General features: G+C 30.9%; 1 protein-coding gene across 3 annotated transcripts in view; it reads right to left on the reverse strand.

The window, feature by feature from the left end:
• LOC118201269 (signal transducing adapter molecule 2-like) overlaps positions 1-20,087 on the reverse strand; it is a 77,533-nt gene that overhangs the window by 50,325 nt on the left and 7,121 nt on the right. For all 3 annotated transcript variants that reach the window (XM_035373333.2, XM_035373332.2, XM_035373334.2), the window contains exons 3-7: positions 18,473-18,568; positions 18,250-18,332; positions 15,838-15,895; positions 11,045-11,129; positions 10,070-10,259 (exon numbers count right to left, since the gene is read on the reverse strand). In XM_035373333.2, the coding sequence (XP_035229224.1) occupies positions 10,070-10,259; positions 11,045-11,129; positions 15,838-15,895; positions 18,250-18,332; positions 18,473-18,568 (512 nt within the window). The remainder of the gene's footprint in view (positions 1-10,069; positions 10,260-11,044; positions 11,130-15,837; positions 15,896-18,249; positions 18,333-18,472; positions 18,569-20,087) is intronic.

Consider the following 20,087-nt stretch of genomic DNA (forward strand, 5'->3'; position numbering starts at 1 on the left):
TCGAAAGTAACTTAAGTACCATTTTAATATTTTTCTTCGTGTCAGAAATTTTTTAAATGCAGAAGTAGGATTGTCTGTTGTTCAGATTTATTACAGTTTTCTAATTGTTACAGTATTATGTATTTTTTTTTTAGCAAATAGTTGGATACTTGCCAGTTAAATGTTTGTTGGGAATGATTGAATTAATTGATTAATTGCCATTTTGTCTTTCAGAATGTTGGTTAGGACAAGCAGCAACCAATTTTACATCTGGCAACAGATTTTCCAACAAACATAAAGTAATATTATATGGATATTACAATAATGATTATACACATTTTTTTTACAAGTATTCCTAAAGAATTCATTTACCAAAAAATAAGTTAATGTCTTGCACTGATATCCTTATATAAAATTTTATTTGTCTACAACCGGCTGAGTCAGTACTTATGGCTCATCATTAGATGAGCTGACAGAGATTACAAAATATTTGCTATTTAATGTACATACATCTACAACAACACTAAGAATTGATGCATATAAAAACACTGCTTGAAAACTACATAAATAAACACCAGTTAGAATTTTTCAGAAATCCCATTAAAATTGTTATTAGTTTTGTGAACATTTATTTGTTTGAACTAATTTTTATTCAAATGCATACTACAACTTAAAAAATTTGATGTATGCACCACGTGATGTCCTTATACAGAATATTAAATTATATGCATTTTTTTCCTGCATTCCATTTAAACTTATTGTATTAACAGTTGACAAATGTTGAATTAAATCTACTTCATTAGTCAATCAACAAAAATCAGCGTTATATTTTCGAAATTTTCACAGGACTAGTTTCGTTGGTTTTACCGAACCACCATCCTCAGCTGCAAAACCACTTTTTGCAATTTTGCAGCTGGGAATGGTGGTTCGGTAAAACCATCGAAACTAGTCCTGTGAAAATTTCGAAAATATAACGCTGATTTTTGTTGTTTGACTTCCGAATTAGTATTTGTTCGGCGTGTTATTGTGACTTAAATCTACTTGGGAGCGCATAAATCATAACAGAATAAACACACTCTTTGAAGTTCACTATATTTATTTACCATCGCGACATTTCGGCGCTAGGTTCACTTAACAGCATTAACATTCATTTTATAACTCAGGGTGCACAAAAATTATATCATCTGAAGAATTACCCCAAGTTCTATTCAAATACTATAATATATCTAAAATGATATATAAAAAGGGTACTTACGTATTATCGCAACCAGGTTGGCGCGATTTGTAAGTTTGAGTAAAGTATGAATAGAAAGAAAATGTACATTTATTAATTACAGATAATTTTTAATACAGATTTTTATATTATTTTGTTTTAAAATATAAAATAGCAATTAAACCCTTCCGGTTTCGAGTTTGAATAAGTTGCAGAATTATTTTTTCGACGGAAATCTTTTCGCTATTGCTTTTAGCACTGATTGAAAACCGTATTCGCCATAACCATGTACACGTCGACTTATTTTTACTTTAAAAAAAATCCCAGAATTGCACAAAAATGGCACTGCGCACACTCTTGACTTTATCCATGTACACTGCTATTTTGCATGTGGAGATTCACAAAATTTTCCTACATTTTCATGCAAATTTTTGTAATTTATGAGAAAATAGCAGTGTACATGGATAAAGTCAAGAGTGTGCGCAATGCCATTTTTGTGCAATTCTGGGATGTTTTTTTAAGTAAAAATAAGTCGACGTGTACATGGTTATGGCGAATACAGTTTTCAATCAGTGCTAAAAGCAATAGCGAAAAGATTTCCACCGAAAAAATAATTCTGCAACTTATTCAAATTCGAAACCGGAAGGGTTTAATTGCTAATAAATTACAAAAATTTGCACGAAAATGCAGAAAAATTTTGTGAATCTCCACATGCTCTTTTTACAAAACTACGTATAACACGTAGGGTTGCCAAATTTGGCAATTTATGCGAATTTTGGCCTGGTTCCGTTAATACGTAAGTACCATAAAAGAAATTAAACAAATAAAAAAGAAACAGTTTTTTGCAGACAATTTAGTGCCGCTTACCTAATACACAAGTGCTACTAATTCAGTTCTCACTTCGCGGCAAGGCAAAAATACATAAAAATTCAAAATATTTTCATTAAAATTTGAAAGCTATAGAAAAACATAAAACACTAAGTACAGTTAAAACAATTTTACAATTAAAATTACAGTTTCAACACGAAAACAAGCTAATAACTTAAATATTCATTCCAGAATGAAGTAAGCATAACTCAAATTCGCAATAATAAAAGAAGACGTTACTTTGTTGTTGTGAAGCTTAGTTTCTCTAGATTTGCAGCAAATCCAATGTTCTGTGAAGTTTCAAATGCAAACAAACATGGCGGCCATGGTAATCAAAAATTAAGCCTAGCCACACTTGAAAAACTTTTAAATTGTTGATAATTCCACAATTACTGCATGCAGGTCAACTAAAGGCATAAAAATCTTAGCCAGAACAACATAATTCAATCACTTTTAACCCAAAAATTGCACAATTTACAAACATATAAGAATAAAGAAATTGAGATCACTGAGCTGAGTGACAGAGTGGATATATATACATATATAAGTGTATTTATTTACTTTTGGTGTGGCCGATTGCAACCAAAATACAAGGTGCACATCAACATGTTATAGCAGTCCTATATACAAAACTTATAGTCCTATATATTTCAAGGTTTTGAGGCTAGTCATTTTTGAGTTATGAGAGATACATATGTACACTGCTTAAAAAAAAAAAAAAAAAAAAAAAAAAAAAAAAAAAAAAAATGGGACAGTGCTATATCTCCCGTTCTACTGGGCCGATTGACAAAATTCAACCTGCGTTTTTCATGTCTTGAAAGCGCGACTTAGGATATATATTAGATTTATATATAGCACTCTTCTAACATAGGTATTTTGACATAAAATTGAATTGAATTTGACATAAATTTCTGAAATAACATACCAATTTTTTTCCATATTTCGATTCTATGACTCAAATTATACCAGAATACCAAGTTTTGTAAAAATCGTACGAGTATAAGCTCTCAAAATTTTAGCTCCTCAATGTTAATTGAATTTCGCAAATATTTATTAATATCTCTTTTTTTATTAAACTTTTTTGATTTTTTCTCTCACATTTCGAAATTTAGGTTCATTCCAAATAAAATTTACCCATTTTTTGTGTTTTATTTTTTAAATTTCTATTTTTAAATAATTTTTATAAATTTTTCGAAAAAAATTTTGAATTATAACCTATAAAAGTTTTACCATCATCTTAAAGTAGGTGTATTTTTAAGCATATCTGCAAAAAATTAGGCTTTTTTATTCAAAATTTTCTAAGATATACGCGAATTTACATATTTTCGCATTTTGAAATTTGGCATCTTTTTTTGAGAGATAATAACGCCAAATGTGGTCTATGGATTTTTGTTACACTGAATTGCCACAGCTATTTTTAACCTTAAATTTCAAGTAAAATTTTACGGGAAAAAAAAAAAAAAAAAAATAAAAATAAAAATAAAAATAAATAAGAGTAAATTTTTGTAAGAGTAAATTTTTACCTTCGGCGTTTTATCGTCTACTGCTTTACTTCGTTTAAATCGAATTGTCTAAAACTGAGAATTTTTGTTTGATGTTTATTTGAATTTTATGACAGTAACTGCATAATTTATTTCTAAAAACAAACTGTTGCTTTTGAAGTGGCTGAAAGAGTGGCTGATACATATTTTTAAAGCACAGTATATTTTTATAGAAACATAAGATTTAGAATAATAATTTTTTAAAAGTCAAATTATGATATAAACATACAACCCTCTACAGACTGAATTAATGAAAGTTCGGTGGTTGTGTAGAAATGATCTGCAGCTACTTAATGGCTGGATAAGTCAGCAGATTCTGTGGACAAGTAAGAATAATTATATAAATGACACCCAACATACTGGATTCAATTAACAACGAGGATATGATGTTTATTAAATGAATTCAAGAAGTTTTAAAACATAAAAAATCAACTCATTTTTTTATCTTAAAATGTATTTTTGGGCGTAGTGTATTTTCATTATATTCTTAAAATTCTAATTTAGAATGTAATTGTCAAGAACTGAATCCTAATCATTAGTAATATAATAAGTAATTATTACGGTTATTAATAAATCCTTCTTATAAATTGCAAATATTGCACACGATATTATTTATTTACACTTCAATTCTAACCGTCAGCTCTAGTAGAAGTTACAAATCAATTACATTTAATTAAGGATTGAGTTGGATTACTTAATTATCGTAAAGCACACGAGGGTTATCTGCCTAAAGGGAGGGATTCCTTCGTGGAGGACTTTCTAAGGGAAACTGGCTCGTATACACGTTACACATGGGGAAAACCACGAAAACGCCCATGCAGCCAGCCCGTTCGCGGGATTCGAACCTCGGACCGAACTACCAGTGTTCAGCGTCTTTACCGCTCGGCCGCTGGTGAGCTATTTAATTAAGGAACGACCATCTAAGTTTAAAAACAGCATACCGTAGCAGGAATTCAATTATTGGCGCCGCATCTTTCATGTTACTCCCGATTGGCAAGCTACATAATTTTTAATGAGTATTCGGGTTTTGCTAGTAACTTCACTTAGAAATCGCGCTTAAACTAGGTTAGTTGGTTATTTGAACATAGAAAGAACATGGGAGCTATTTGATTAAAATGCTTTCATAGAGAACCTTTGTAAAGAGAACCTAGAAAACTACGAAAACCAACCATGCAGCCTGGGTTAGACTTCGCAACAAACAATTAGTATTTAACAATCTTCAAATGCTAGGCAACTGGTGAGGCTCCAATTTAATATTTTATTTCTAAATATTTAAAATATTGTTGTACTGTTAGACACAAAAAGCAGAATTAAGTTTTGTTAACTCGTTAGTAAACTACCAAGCCGTAGTGCAAATGAATATTCAATTGCTTTTGCAATAATTGTATTCACTTAATATTCTTGGAATATGAGCTAAAGAAGGAACGTTCTCGGAAGAAGTGTTTAAATCCAGTGATATTAGGTTTGTCTTATAAGCTCAGGATCAAAACGATTCTGCAATTGCCCGAGTAGTTGACTTGTAAATGACTGTGAAGCAGATGACTTTTAATCTTACGTTTTCAGTCAGAAAACCTATTCCGTATGTTTTGTATTGCATGACAATGCATCTTTTCATTATTCAATAACCAGTTGGAGAACTGCTTGTGTTCCGAAAATAAGTATGTGTACTCAATCGTCCTGCATGTTCTTCAAATTTGTCTTCTTGTGATTTTTTTTCTTTCCCAAAAACTAAAGTTGCCTCTCAAAGGAAAGTTTTTTGACATTGAAGAGACAAAAGGAGTATGACATCTACTTTTAGAGGCATGTCAAAAACAGATCTCTACAAGCCTTCTCTTCCATTACATGTTGTCCAGTCAGACAAAAAGTTGCATCAGCGTAAATTTTATAATCTATTTTTATTCCACTCTGATTACTATATTAACATACAGTGAATATATACTAAACCTTTTACTTCAACTTCAGTAATTCGGAAATTTTGACGGAATTGTTGTCGGAACTAGGACTTAGAAGATAAGTCAAATTGAATATTTCGGATAATCCAATAAATTCAAGGTCGATGTTTCAATATTTTATTTTCGGAGGGTGGGGAAATTTTTTCAGTTTTGGTCCATTATCCTAAGTATATTTGCTTCGATTCTTTATTTTCCCATAAAAGCGAAAAATTTACGCTTGGTATACATATAACGCATAGCTTCAAATTAAAATTTAATAATATACAGAGTCGTTATAATTAAAGTTCCACACTGAAACGGTCATAAAAGGAAAACTACTGGATCAAATGTTATCAAACTTGGTAATCGTGTAAAGGAGGTCATGAGAATTTATTTTCCACGAAAAAAAAGGAAGTTGGAAACCTCACCACCAGGGGGAAAATGGCGCTGTATGCAATATTGTTAAACGAAATATGGGTCGGAATCTAACTTAACCTTTTGTTACACGAGTTTAACATGTTGCATACCCTTAAAAAACTTTGAAGTAGGCAAATTACCATTTAAAAGCGTTGAATTCGAAAAGTCGAGTGCGCCATCCGTGTAAGTGAGAAATTCGTCCATGAAAACCACGAATTAGCGATTAGAAAATGTGAGATCGCAAATCACTCGCACAAGTGCGTACAATCTGGAAATCGTTTTCTTACAGATCGCTAATTTGTAATTTTTGAAGCCTGAATTCGGCACTAAAACATGAAGATACTGATTCAAAACGCTTTTAATCAATTTGGGCCAAAGAAATTCCTCATGTTATCTATCTAGTTCCATTGCATTCTCCTACTGCATTCAATTGCATAGCTGTCATTCCACACCGTTTAGTGTTGAATGACAGCTAGTTTTATAACTGAACCATTTTTCTCTGAAGAGCAGGCGACAGCTGGACCACTGTGATTGCAATGTTATTGATTATTATTATGTTGATTGTGAGTCAATGTTAAAATGTTTTGTGATACATGAACTGCATGGAACTGCAGTAACATGGCATTTTAGATACTACGATTTTTATGGAGGGCTGGGCCCCACCTCACGTGTGTCGCACAGTTACTTGGGAAACATTTCACGAATGAACGTCTTATAAGCCGACAATTCCCCTCTTCCCACCAGACCTCAATCTCTGTGAGTTTTGGCTATGGGGTTATCTCAAAAGCACTGTTTATGGTGATATTCTAAACAATTTGGCAGAAATGAAAAATGTCCGTAACATTCCTCTTGATATGCTAAGAACTGCTGTTAAGAATGCAGTAACAGGATTTAACTTGCTCTCGGAAAATGCTGGACGCTACATCGAACATGCTTTGTAACACGTTTCGGAAACTATTAAACACATTTTAAACAGATGTTTTCATGTCTTATTTCATTTACCAATATTGTATACAGCGCCATTTATCCACTGGTGGTGAGTTTTTGAACTCTTTTTTTTTTCCCGCGGAAAATAAATTCCCATAACCTCCTTTACACGATTCCCAAGTTTGATAACATTTGGTCCAGTAGTTTTCCTTTTATGACCATTTCAAATTGGAACTTTAATTATAACCACCATGTAAATTAAACTTTAAAAGTCTGACAGTTTGTTTCAAGTCCCAGCTTTAAAAATATATATATTTAAATATAATATTTTATATTAATCCTCTTAAAAAGAATGTTTTAAGAAGCTAATTTTTCTCTCGCGTTATAGATTGTATAAAAAACATGATCTTTAATATGATTTAGATTGTTTCAGCCGATATAAGAATCAGGTCACTCGGTGGTACAGAATAAACCCTGCTGCACTGTTTTATTTCTTTGTCATTTAGCAAAAATCTTTTAATTAAAATATTTATGCTTTGGACTTTGCTCTATACTTTGTTTATAGTTAAAATGTCTAGAAAATGAAAAGCTGTTTTCAGCTGAAACGCAGTTCATGCAATTGATATTTTAAAAAAATTGACAAGAATGCAAAATTTATGGAAGTCTAGGAATCAAAAAATCTTAATTTTTTTGTGTGAGCACTGAAAATAACTGTAGAAGGAAAGAAGAAAATTAGGGAGAAAAGTAAGCAAAAATTTGCAGGGAAATTTAGCTATTAGACATACCAAGATGTTTAAAAATGTTGGATGCTTTTGAATATACCTTCAGGATACTTCAAAGAATTTATGTGTTCAAAGAGAAAACACTTGGACATGTACACCACCACCACCAAATACCATCAATTGAGCTTGTGTTAACAGAAAAGACAAAAACGATATCATTACAGATTAAAGTGAAGAGCGACTGGTTGTAGACTATATGGTTGTATAAATTTAAATTACGTTATAGAACATCATACCGTATCATAAATGGAGAATCCCATGATTTTCTCAGTCGAATTATTTGAAGATTCAGGAGTTTATCCAGTGATGTATGTGGATGTCACCTAAAGACGTTTTTTTTTTCCTCCTGATGAAACAGCAGCTGAGCGGTAAATCGCTGAACACTGGTAGTTCGGTCCAAGGTTCGAATCCCGCGAACGGGCTGTCTGCATGGGTGTTTTCGTAGTTTTCCCCCATATGTAATGTGTATACGAGCCAGTTTCCCTTAGAAAGTCCTCCACGAAGGCATCCCTTCCCTTAGGCACAATTAAATAAACCAAAACCTCTTGATTAAACCAGACTTTTCTTTCATCTCATACCTTCAAAATGTTTAGCCTCTAAAGACTGATAAAGGCTCTGACCAAATACTTCGTGATGAACTTTCTAAGAGAAACCAGCTAGCATACACGATACACATGAGAAAATCCACGAAAACGCCCATGTAACCAGCCCGTTTACCGGGATTCGAACCCCGGAGTGAACTATCAGTGTTCAACGATTCTCTACCACTCGGCCGTTTATGGGCCTTTATGAAATGGAAGGCGATAACTTTATTTAAAATGATTGTCAGAAATACCAAGATTATTTCGAAATGTTGGATACTTTTTAATATACTTGCAGAATGCCTAAAGAAAAGAGCAAGAATAAAGTAGAATGCCTGAAGAAAAAGAAAAGAAAAAATAAATTTTTGCGTAAAATTTAATATTTCTACTTTTTTTTAATTTAAAACTTTTTAATCTTATGATATTTGATTCTTGCGATTTCAAAAATAAAATATTTGACTAAAATATGAATAACATTTTAAGAAACCAAATGTAGGATAAAACTGTGCAAAGCAATGGTCACAATGATTAAACTGTTTAAAGCAGTGTATGCAAGTCATCCTATGTTAAAATGTCCGTTATACATCTCTCTTATTTATATATTTCTTTTCTGAACGGAACATTGAAAGGCGTGTTAACTGTGCTTTACTGTAATTTCTCTTTTAATATATGCAGTTTTCAAATGCATCATAGTCTGGGTTACAAAATATTCTTCGGAAAGAAACACAATTCAAATAAATAAAATCAAATTCTGGAAAATTTATATTAATAAATGTATTTAAAATGCTCAGTTTGAAGGAATAAATAGAAAATTTTAAAACAATTATCTGAAGAGACAATGCAACACAAATAATTAAAATAAAAGTATAAAAATTTAAAAATTTCCTAAAATAATAACTATGACAAATAAATATATATAAAGAAAACTATTTGAAAAAAAAAAAAAAAAATAAATAAATAAAATAAACTCTGCACCGTTATTGACGCAGTTTGAATATTTAAATAGAAATTTTTAAAACAGTTATTCGAAGAAAAAAATGCATTTTAAACAATTAAAATGAAATTCGAAAAAGAAAAAATTACTTAAAATAATAACAGTTATAATAAAAAATATATAAAGAATATTATTTGGAAAAAAGAATGATGGTGACTTTTTTCCTCTCACGGGAAAGGAAACAAGGTTGCCATATATTAAGACATTCGCCAAGTGAACTATTCTTGGCGCAAACTGAACAAAAAGTGCCAACATAAATTTGTGAATTTCTCCGTAAATTTCGCTCCAAATTTTACAAAATTTCATATTTAGGCGTAATTTGAGTCGTAGAATCGAAATATGTAAAAAAATTGGTATGTTATTTCAGAAAAAGTCCGATTTTGTGTCAAAATACCTATGTTAGAATAGTGCTATATATAAATCTAATATGTATCTTAAGTCGCGCTTTCGAGACACGAAGAACGCAATTTGAATTTTGTCAATCGGCCCAGTAGAACGGGAGATATAGCAATGTCCCATTTTTTTTTTTGAGCAGTGTACATACACACGCCACAAAAAAATATCTTCAGAATTCATTTAAAATCAGTTTTATAATTTTTTTGTGGGAGAAGAGTCCTTTATTCTGTCCTTAGGTATGCACGTCACACAAAAACACAGTCAAATTGCATTCGATAGCGGTCAGAATGTATATTTTCATTGGAATATGATGACTGAAATTTTTCGTGATTACAATACTTCCTTTTTACTTTGTACAAGGAAGTAAAAATGAATATTATAATTCATGTAAACAAAAATATTACAAAGTTACAATTTACACCATAAGAAAATAAATTTTACCTGTTATCTAATACTAAGACAATTTCACCAGTTTTGATAGTAAGCTCATTATCTTCAGCTGCATCAAAATCATAAAGTGCTCGGACTTTGAAAGGCTCTACACACTTTGCAGTTTCGGTCGAATGATTTGAAATTCCAGTTTCTGAAGCGATATCATACCTTCCTGTATCCTTTAATGATATTTCTATAGCTGTTATAAAGATAAGTACACATGTAAATTATTTTACAATTACTTTGAGAATTAAGTTAAAATGCAATAAGTAGCCTGATGTAGGTAAAACAAAATTTATATTAATAATACATGTCAATTAGAGTCTTATTATATTGCTAAAAGCTGACGATCTGGCAAAAGATTTGAAGCATAAAAATAATTGCCAAATTATTTAAATTATGATCAATAAAATATAATACAGTTAAGTTGAAGAAAAACCCAAAAAATAACAGGAAAAAAAAAAAAAAAAAAAAAAAAAAACAGATATTCGTAAAGTTAGAAATTTTTAATGTAAATTAAACAACTTTCCAAAAAAAAAAAAAAAAAAAAAAAAAAATCATGTTATAGTTTTCCATGAGTTTTTTTTTAGGCTGAATAATTCTTTGTTCATCAGGAAATTGCATGGAAGATATTCATTAGGCAAGTTCAAATTCTCAAATCCGTGGGTAAATACAATAATTAAATACAACTGAAAGTTACATCTTTGAAATTTGTATTCTCGTAGCCAATTTTGAAAAGACATTCTTTTACTTTTTCTTTAAAAAGTTAACATTGTAACGACTTCAGAAATAAACATTGGTGACTTCATATGAACAAATCTCTTTGCGAGTTTATCATAACATTTGGTGACCACTCCGTCCAGATAACAGAACAGTACTGATATTTTTGTCCTTATGAAATATAAATGCCCTTACCAAAAAGTAATATGCACAAATTCTGTGCTTCAGTTTCTTACAAAATTCAAACTGGCGGAATGCATATACCTTTAATTATATCATTTTCTTCTTCTTGGCTGCTTACAGCATTGGGATCAGTACAGAGAGGTGCTGCAACTTTTTCTTCTTTTTCCTAATCAAAAATACAATTAAAGACATTCTGATGTACCATTAGCAATTTTAAAAATTAACAAATTTTAGATGCTAATTGAGATAAATATTCACTTCTAAAACAAAAATATAATACCAGTGAGTGTCTGTATTATACATTTTACAGTAAATTTGCGCAAGACTAAACATGACTTTATACATAATACTAACATGACTTTATACATATACATGTATAAGACTAAACATGACTTTATACATAATTTTATCCTATAATGCTTATAAGAAAACGTTTAGAAAAGATATATAGAATATCAGGTATGTATGAATTACTTAGAGTTTAGAAATTATTTATCTTTTTGTTTATCTGGTGTGTGTGTATATATATATATGTACCAACCGGTATCATTATTGGTACATATGTGTACAATTAGGCTTGTAATTAGGATTTTTATTTTAGCTTTAAAATGGCTCACCCATTAATGCAAAAACAACTAGAAGCTGAAGCTGAAAAACTAGGTGAATCAGATTTAGGGATGAAAGGCTTAAATTCTCAGTCAACAGATTACAGGAAGTTCAATCACAAATTCTGAACATTTCTTAAAAACTGAAATCAGAAGCAAATATTTGACAGATTTAGAAACTAATGAAATATATTACAATAAATATATTAAGTTAAAAACAAGAGTAGAAAATAAAATGGTAAATCTTATTCCTGTAGTTGCTTCTGGAATTTTTGAAAATTGACCAAAACAGGAATTTCAAACTATCGAAATTGGAGCTAGAAATGTTTAATGGGGAAACCTAAAATTAGTAAGATTTTCAGGATGATTCAGAAAAATCAATGAAGATATAAATATAGATGATGATGACAAATTTCAACAAATTTCATTGCAGGCTACTGTCATTGGTTCCTCAGCAAGAGCTGGTTTGGTTTATGCGATTATGGAAAAACCTCAGAGGCTATCTGCCTAAGGAAAGGGATGTCTTCGTGGAAGATTTTCCATGGGAAACTGGCTTGTATAGATATTGCACATGGTGAGATCCATGAAAACCTTACCTGTTCGTAGGATTTAAACCTCAGACCGAACTAACAGTGTTCAGCAACTTTACCACTTAGGGGCCTCAACTTTCCTCTCAGCAAGAGAAGCTATTAAGCAGCTCAAATCCAGATTTGCATGTGACGAATTATTGCTGGAAATTTATGTTTGTGAACTATTAGGGTTGGTATTAGGTCAAGCTGCAAAGATGGAAGTATGGTTCTATCCAATTTGTATAATAGTAGAAACTCAACTCAGAGCTTTGGAGATGTTAGGGTTAAAAAATGAGATTTATGCAGCTATGCTATACCCCCTTGTCGAGTCTGCACAGCTGGAAAAAATTCTGAGGAGAGAGTGATCTCACCAGTATAAGAAACCTTGGAGAAATCACACACTGAAAACTTGAAAAATTTGAGGAACGTGGTCTGAAGTAAGTTCTTCTTTTACTTCTAAAGCTATTGGAATAGACGTGTTCATTAGAAAAACATCTAAAGTGTTCAGATTTTGAATCTTAACAAATCTGTACGTATTCTCAGCAAGAACATAGACTGCGATGGGGTAGTTTGTAATAAAATTGTGCAAACACGAGATGCCCACTTGCGTTTGCACGCAAGTCATCAGTAACTAGAGTTTGCATACTCTCAGGCAAACTATACTTAAGCATGTTAGCAATAAGCCCAATATTACGACTCTAAATAAGAAACACAATATCAAAAACACAACAACATTTGGCAGGTTGTATAATGCATAAAAACGTAAGTTCCAAAATATGGAGGGATAACTGCAACTACACTTTCAAAACTTTTACTTCTGTTGAGATAAGGCAAGATTGTAATATATTGTTGATGTAAATAGCCACTTGCCCTCCTCTGTAATGCAGACTGTCACATCTATAGGCATGATAATTTGGAATGCTAACCTTATCATCCAGGGTGGCAAAGGTTTTTATAACAAAACTGATGTTAATATTGTTTTATTGCAAAATATTCAAATATTCTTCAATTTTACTGCCAATGCATGTACAATTCCTAAATAGCTCAACTACTGAACTTGCTCATTAGTATTACTTTTCTTTGATGCATTCTTCAGCCCTTGGTGCTTTGAGCTATAAATTGTATATTTGTAAATTTACTGATGTTGTCAATCACTAAGAACATTTTTTTGCTTCTGTGATCATGTTTAGAAGTTCGTATCATTTACAGATTTAAAGGAGTGAGCAAAGGACTTACTTATGACAAAAATCTATATACGTAGGTTTTTATGTAGTCTTTTTGATTGGCTTTGAATATTTTTTGTACTCTTTAAAGGAAACAATATGTCCTTGACTGCAGTTTGCATATGCTGCAGGTTCATTTTTTTATTTTTGGCATTCTCTGGAGTTATGATTTAAACCATATATCAACTCCAGTATTCAGTTTAACCTATCTGTATCTTGATTGAGGGGGATTTCTTTAGCTGCATGTGCATTAATTCTCCTTGGCAACCTTTTATTCGTTAGTGTTTTGGTATTTTCCATTCTCCCTCAGAAAAATGTTTAGGTAAGTTATCTTGTGAAGTATCTCACTGAGCTGCTAATAATGCTCCATACACCTTTTTAAGAAGGTCAAGTTTTGCATTTTCTTTGGAAGTAATAGCATTATTTTGGTACTGTTCCATTATCGGGACCAGATTCAAATATTATCAAACGCTGACAATTTGGTGAAACATTGAAAGCATAAAAGTATGCCAAAATATTTACCAATAGGATTAAATAAATAATAATAAAAAAAATTCAAGGAAAAATATAACATAACAGATATCCGTAAAATCAGAAATTTTTAACGTGAATTAAACAACTTCCCAATCAATTATTGAACTAAGATCAATGCGGAGTCATGAAACTGTGGATATCATTTAAAATGCCTAAAAACATTTGCACTTTAAAATGCTTTTGCTGCCACATAAACTTAATAGGAATCTAACGGATTATGGTTAGTGCAGTGTTGAAGTTTCTTTTGCCATTTCACACCTTAACCTCGTTATCTTTCGGATAGCTTGCATATGACAACCAGTATCAGGATCGATAAATTTTATATTTACAGTTTACACAGAAATGTTCAAATTCTGTCTCTTAATTCATTAGTGTTGTAGCCTTTCCAGCAGTGTCAGCACATTATAGTGCCATAAATAATACTTCTTTAAATAACTTTAAGATGCATTTTGCAGAGCGGTTAGCCATAGCAACTAAAAAAACATTCTTTTGCCTCTCGGCAAATCCCACCGTACATCCACTGGAGCGAAAGGATAGGACCAATGTCCCTTTTTTTTAAAGGTATAACCGACTTTCTTCAACTTTAACAATGTTACCAGTGCCGCTTATTTTAACTGCTGGTTTAGATATTAATGCATGGCCACAGACTTCCCTTATGTAACTGTCCCAATCAGCAACAGTGCAATAATTCATATAAAGCTCATACTGACAAAATTCAAGGGAAGTTATTTCTTAACTCCATGCATAAATGAAATAAAATACCATTAAGAAAATGATTCTCGATCCTTCAAATCAATTTTCAGAACGTAATCCTGTTTCCTCCTTGGCACATCTTATCTTTACATCTCCATTTAAATGTTTCCTTCAAATTAAAATAGAGCTTTATTTTATGGCTTTTTATACACCTTCTTTCAGAGTGAATACTTACTTGTTCCTGTAGAAATTGTATGGAAGATATTTCATCATTAGGTAAGTTCCAAAATTTCATATCCATGATAAATACAATAAAAAAAACACAAATTACTGTTACATCTTGAGAATTTGTATTCTTGTTGCCAATTTTGAAAAGACATTCTTTTACATTTTAAAATTGTGAATATGTAAATTCTTTTACATATTGTAATGAATTTAAAAGTGAACATTGGCAACTTCATATGAACCAATCTCTTGGCCAGTTTAGTAAAACACTTGGCAATAACTACGGTCCCAATAATAGAACAGTACCCTTACTGTACTGTATACCCTTACAAGTCAACAACACTGTATACCCTTACAAGTCAACAACATATTTTCGTAGCAACTGTCAAGTCAACACATGCTCACTAGATCTTCATTATAACCAGTATGATTCATGACTTTATAAGATAGTCTTTCATTATTTCAGTATCCACTGCTGACACACTTTATATCACTAGTCAAAGAGACAGTATTCCATGAAATGATCAATGGCTTATGTGTTGCAATTCACCCGCTGAATACAACTGCAAAAACTTTCCAGTGGATAGCATGAGAGCTGACACTACTTCTTAAAGGCAATAAAAAAGTTTATAATTACAGTTTCTATCACAACTTGTTGATTTGATTTTATCACAAGGTTGGGATATTTATGATCATGAACTGCCAATTTTTCTGGCTTCCCAAGCCATGATTAAGTTTAAAAAAATTTCCTCATGTTTTCATTTTACTATTCCAAAATTCATTGTTGCACAGAGTATCTTAAACTTCCTAAAAATCTCACAGATGAAATGACCAACTAGATGCGTATCAGTAACCATGCTTAGTTGTTTGAAAATTCCTTAGTGATAATTGCAAATACAGTAAACTAATTATCATGTGGCTCAGAAACAGAAATAAAAAAGTTAACTTAAGTTTGTACATATGTTTAATGCACATATATTTTGCACGTCTTTAATGTAGCGATTAAGTAAAAGAAAGTTACTTACCATAGGTGGGAATTCAACTCCTTCACTCTTAAGTTTATAATACAAAGATGGAATGATGCTTTGAAAAATAAAAATTAGAAAAATTATTTCTGAATGCAAATATTCAAATTACAGTATTCTTGATGTCACAGAGAAAAAAGATTTCAAGTATATATATGAGTTACAGTCCAAACCTGAAATCTAGCCACTTCTTGAAATGCCAGACAAACTTGACCTCAGCCTAAAATATACAATAATCTACCAAAACTTTGGAAATAAGAATTCCCATTTAGTAATATAAAGAGGAATTATTCTATTCAATTTATCAAAAGGTTGTTCGAACAAATGAGTTACATAACCAAATTTTCAGATATTTGTCGTGGGAAGAATGCATTCTTTATTTTTTTTAAACAGAAATTGTTCTACTGTTAGAACAGAACTTTCATAAATGCTTTTTATAATAAAAAGTCACTTGCTATTTATGTTTAGAAATCTTAGCCATTTATAAATTATTCCAAGTACTATTCTTGGCAGATTAAAGAGCTTTTTTTATTTCATTTCATATTTATTTTGGCATATTTGTTTTAGTCTGTAAATAGTACATGGCTATTCGAAATAACAAATTTTAAATATTTTCAGTTGCTATTCTCAAATTCATGGCTAGGATAAGACATTCACTAAAACTAAACAATTAGAGAAGACATAAAGCCACAAAATTATTCAAGATGTACTTTACTTCATACATTGTATATTGCTTTTTGTCAGAAGTGACCAAATCCTTAAGCACTGCTCAGCTCAAATTTCTTCCAAAGAATAAATATGCCCATTTTTTGTTTTTAGTTGCTAACTAGCTAAAACATATTATCATTAATAGATAGTAATCCTCAGTTGTATTGGTAAATTATTTCTATACCCATTTGGCTTATAAAAATATTTATACAGATTATTTATTAGATTCACAAAGTACTGGTAAAATGTATATTTTGGCTTTGTCCAGCTCATGTTGATGAAGTGCAAGCTGACCAGATTTCAGGCTCTGGCTATAATATGTATTATATTGACAGGGACATGTTTTTCGAAAATGGTATAAGTTATACAATGTAAATTTGCCATTCACATTATCCTTCAAGGAAGATTTTATACTAAGTTTCTATAAATATCTGAAGACTTTTGAATTATTTTTGTAGTATAGTGAACAACTCTGTTAGCTTTTGGGCAGTTAAACCTCTGTTCAAACTCTGCCTAAGAATGCTCATTGAATTGAGATTGTGTCTTTCAAACAGCCAGTAGAGGTCATTCACTATAATTTTCTTTCAACAACTGAGTTATGACTTTTGCTCTATGAATGGATGAATTATTTTGTTGAAAGAGATGTGGGCTAATTCTAAATTGTTACCTCCACCTAAGCTGAATGGAATTGTTTCATATAGCTTAATAGCCCTCAGTATTCAGAATTCTGGGTGCAAAAAATAAGAGACCAAGATCAAATCACGAAAAATTGGTTTACACAGAAATTCCTTTCCTGTCAAATTTCACAATGGGAAAAACATGCTGTGGTAAGTAGTATTTTCGTAGCAACTGTCAAGTCAACACATGCTCACTAGATCTTCATTATAACCAGTATGATTCATGACTTTATAAGATAGTCTTTCATTATTTCAGTATCCACTGCTGACACACTTTATATCACTCTAGTCAAAGAGACAGTATTCCATGAAATGATCAATGGCTTATGTGTTGCAATTCACCCTCTGAATACAACTGCAAAAACTTTCCAGTGGATAGCATGAGAGCTGACACTACTTCTTAAAGGCAATAAAAAAGTTTATAATTACAGTTTCCATCACAACTTGTTGATTTGATTTTATCACAAGGTTGGGATATTTATGATCATGAACTGCCAATTTTTCTGGCTTTCCAAGCCATGATTAAGTTTAAAAAAATTTCCTCATGTTTTCATTTTACTATTCCAAAATTCATTGTTGCACAGAGTATCTTAAACTTCCTAAAAATCTCACAGATGAAATGACCAACTAGATGCGCATCAGTAACCATGCCACACCGAGCCTCACTCAAATACCACTGAGTATTCATATTGATGGCAGCAGATGGTATAATATCAACTTTGAACTTGTAGAGACCTTTTGTTAAATTCTGATGTGTAAGAACAACATACTATTTACATTCCAGTGGTATCTAATCATTAATGGCAAGACAATATATTATGACATTCGAATATTAATTAAAAATAAAACATAAAAAATATGAGTATGATTAAAATGTAAAGGAATTAAGTTTGGAATAACATACAGTGCTGACAAATTTTCAGACACACATAGCTTAAAAATTATAAATTTCTTAAATAATCTTAATAATTAATCTTATTACGTAAAAATTAAAAGAAATATTTATATATAATTTAATAATAAGTACCAGAGTTCTGGATCATCTTTAAATTCTTCAAGCGACCATTTCTGTAATAAAAGTTTCAGCTTTGTAGCAGCAGATGGGTGCATCTGAGGAATATAAAAACATATATGTATTACAAAAAAAGGCATTTTCATAATTATTACAAAAATTTTTAATAAAGATACATTTCATTTTGAACTAATACTTTATTAGCAGAAAAATTACAAAGATTATTATAGCATATCACCTTAGCAAGAAGTTTTCGAACTTCTGCTGTAAATTCACTGGAAGCAACTTGAAGTAAAAATTGTCTATCACAGTTTTTCACACAAGCATCAAGTAACTAAAAGAATATAAAAATAAAACTGTCATTACAAATAACTTCCTCTTAGAACTGAGAATTAATCTGAATAATATTTATGGGAATATAAATTTCATACCATAAACAAGCAATTACTTATCTGCATATCTAAATATATACATAAATACATAAAAACTTCCATAACAAGAATCAGTTTCAGTATCTAAACTTATTTCTATGACACGCACAAAAAAAAAGGGAGGGGGAGGGGGGATTCTGAAAAGACATACATTTAAGAGTACTTCAGTAAACTCATATTACAAAAAATGTCTGGTTATGTATAAATTTTAAAATTTGTATTTAAAGATATGCCAGTTTTAGCAAAGAAATGATAAATAAATACTTCAGAATTTGGTTCACTGTAAAATATGATACAATAAATTTAATTTAACAGTGATACAACAACATTATAGTGAGGTCTTATTTGGAAGCAAATAATTTTTTAAAATTTTTAAGCACCACAGCTTTATAAATGTATTTAGACATTAATGTAACATTTATTATACTGACTTGAGCAATAATTCATGCTATTCTTTTTTTTCATTATCATCAGATGCTGGATGATTTCCAAGTTAGATTCCAGGTAAAGAAAATAAAAGAGCAAAATATTTTAAGAAAGAATAAACTATATAAAAAGACAAAAATTTTCATGAGCATATATGATAAAGATGGCCAAACTTTAGCCACATGCTAGCAATACTAGGAATCTGTCCAGGAATACTAAAGAGTTGCAAAATGATTTAGAAAGAATGTTGACAGTACAAATGAACAGAGCACAGTTTGTTTCAGAAAGCAACACTCTGCCATTGGTTCTAAAGAGTGTGATATGTAATGGTAGGCCACAATTAAGGCCAGGGAGCAGATACTGTAATAGAAAATGAAAGTACTTTTTAAACTGCACTTTGTCAAAAAAAAAAAAAAAAAAAAAAAAAAAAAAGAAAGAAGATAGAGGAGAGGAAGAAAAATTATTTATCTGATGATCCAGTTCACATCTAATAGATTAACTTGAAATTTAAAAACAAGTTTAATTTCCATATTCTTTAAAGTAAAAAACTGTCTTTTATATCCCATAGTAGGTTGACAGCTTATTTTAAAATAATTTTTATATCTCAAAGAACAGTTTCTTGCACCGTGTCTCGCATGTCACTTATTTCGTTCTTCTCTATTCATCAAAAGTAAAGAAAAATTCCTAATTATATTTTTTTATCTACTCAATAATGCAAAATCAAAATTCTGTGATGATTAGCAAGAATATGTGAAAAAATTTAACACTAAATAAAAAAAAGTATGTTGAATTAAAAAAAAATGGCTATGTAAACATTCTGCTGTTATCGAATAGGGACCTTTGAGAAATAAGGCCACTCATAGCTCTCTGATGGTGTCATCATAAGAGACTACCCTATCCCTTGGGCATGAGTGATAACTCACACCCAAAGAATGGGATAGGTTTCCTGGCACTCTTCATGGTGCCATCACAAAAATGAAAAATGTGAAGTTTTAG

This window comes from Stegodyphus dumicola, chromosome 9 (assembly GCF_044657685.1).
Source record: "Stegodyphus dumicola isolate Sdum_Otavi_A_Nest chromosome 9, ASM4465768v1".
Lineage (NCBI taxonomy): Eukaryota > Metazoa > Arthropoda > Arachnida > Araneae > Eresidae > Stegodyphus > Stegodyphus dumicola.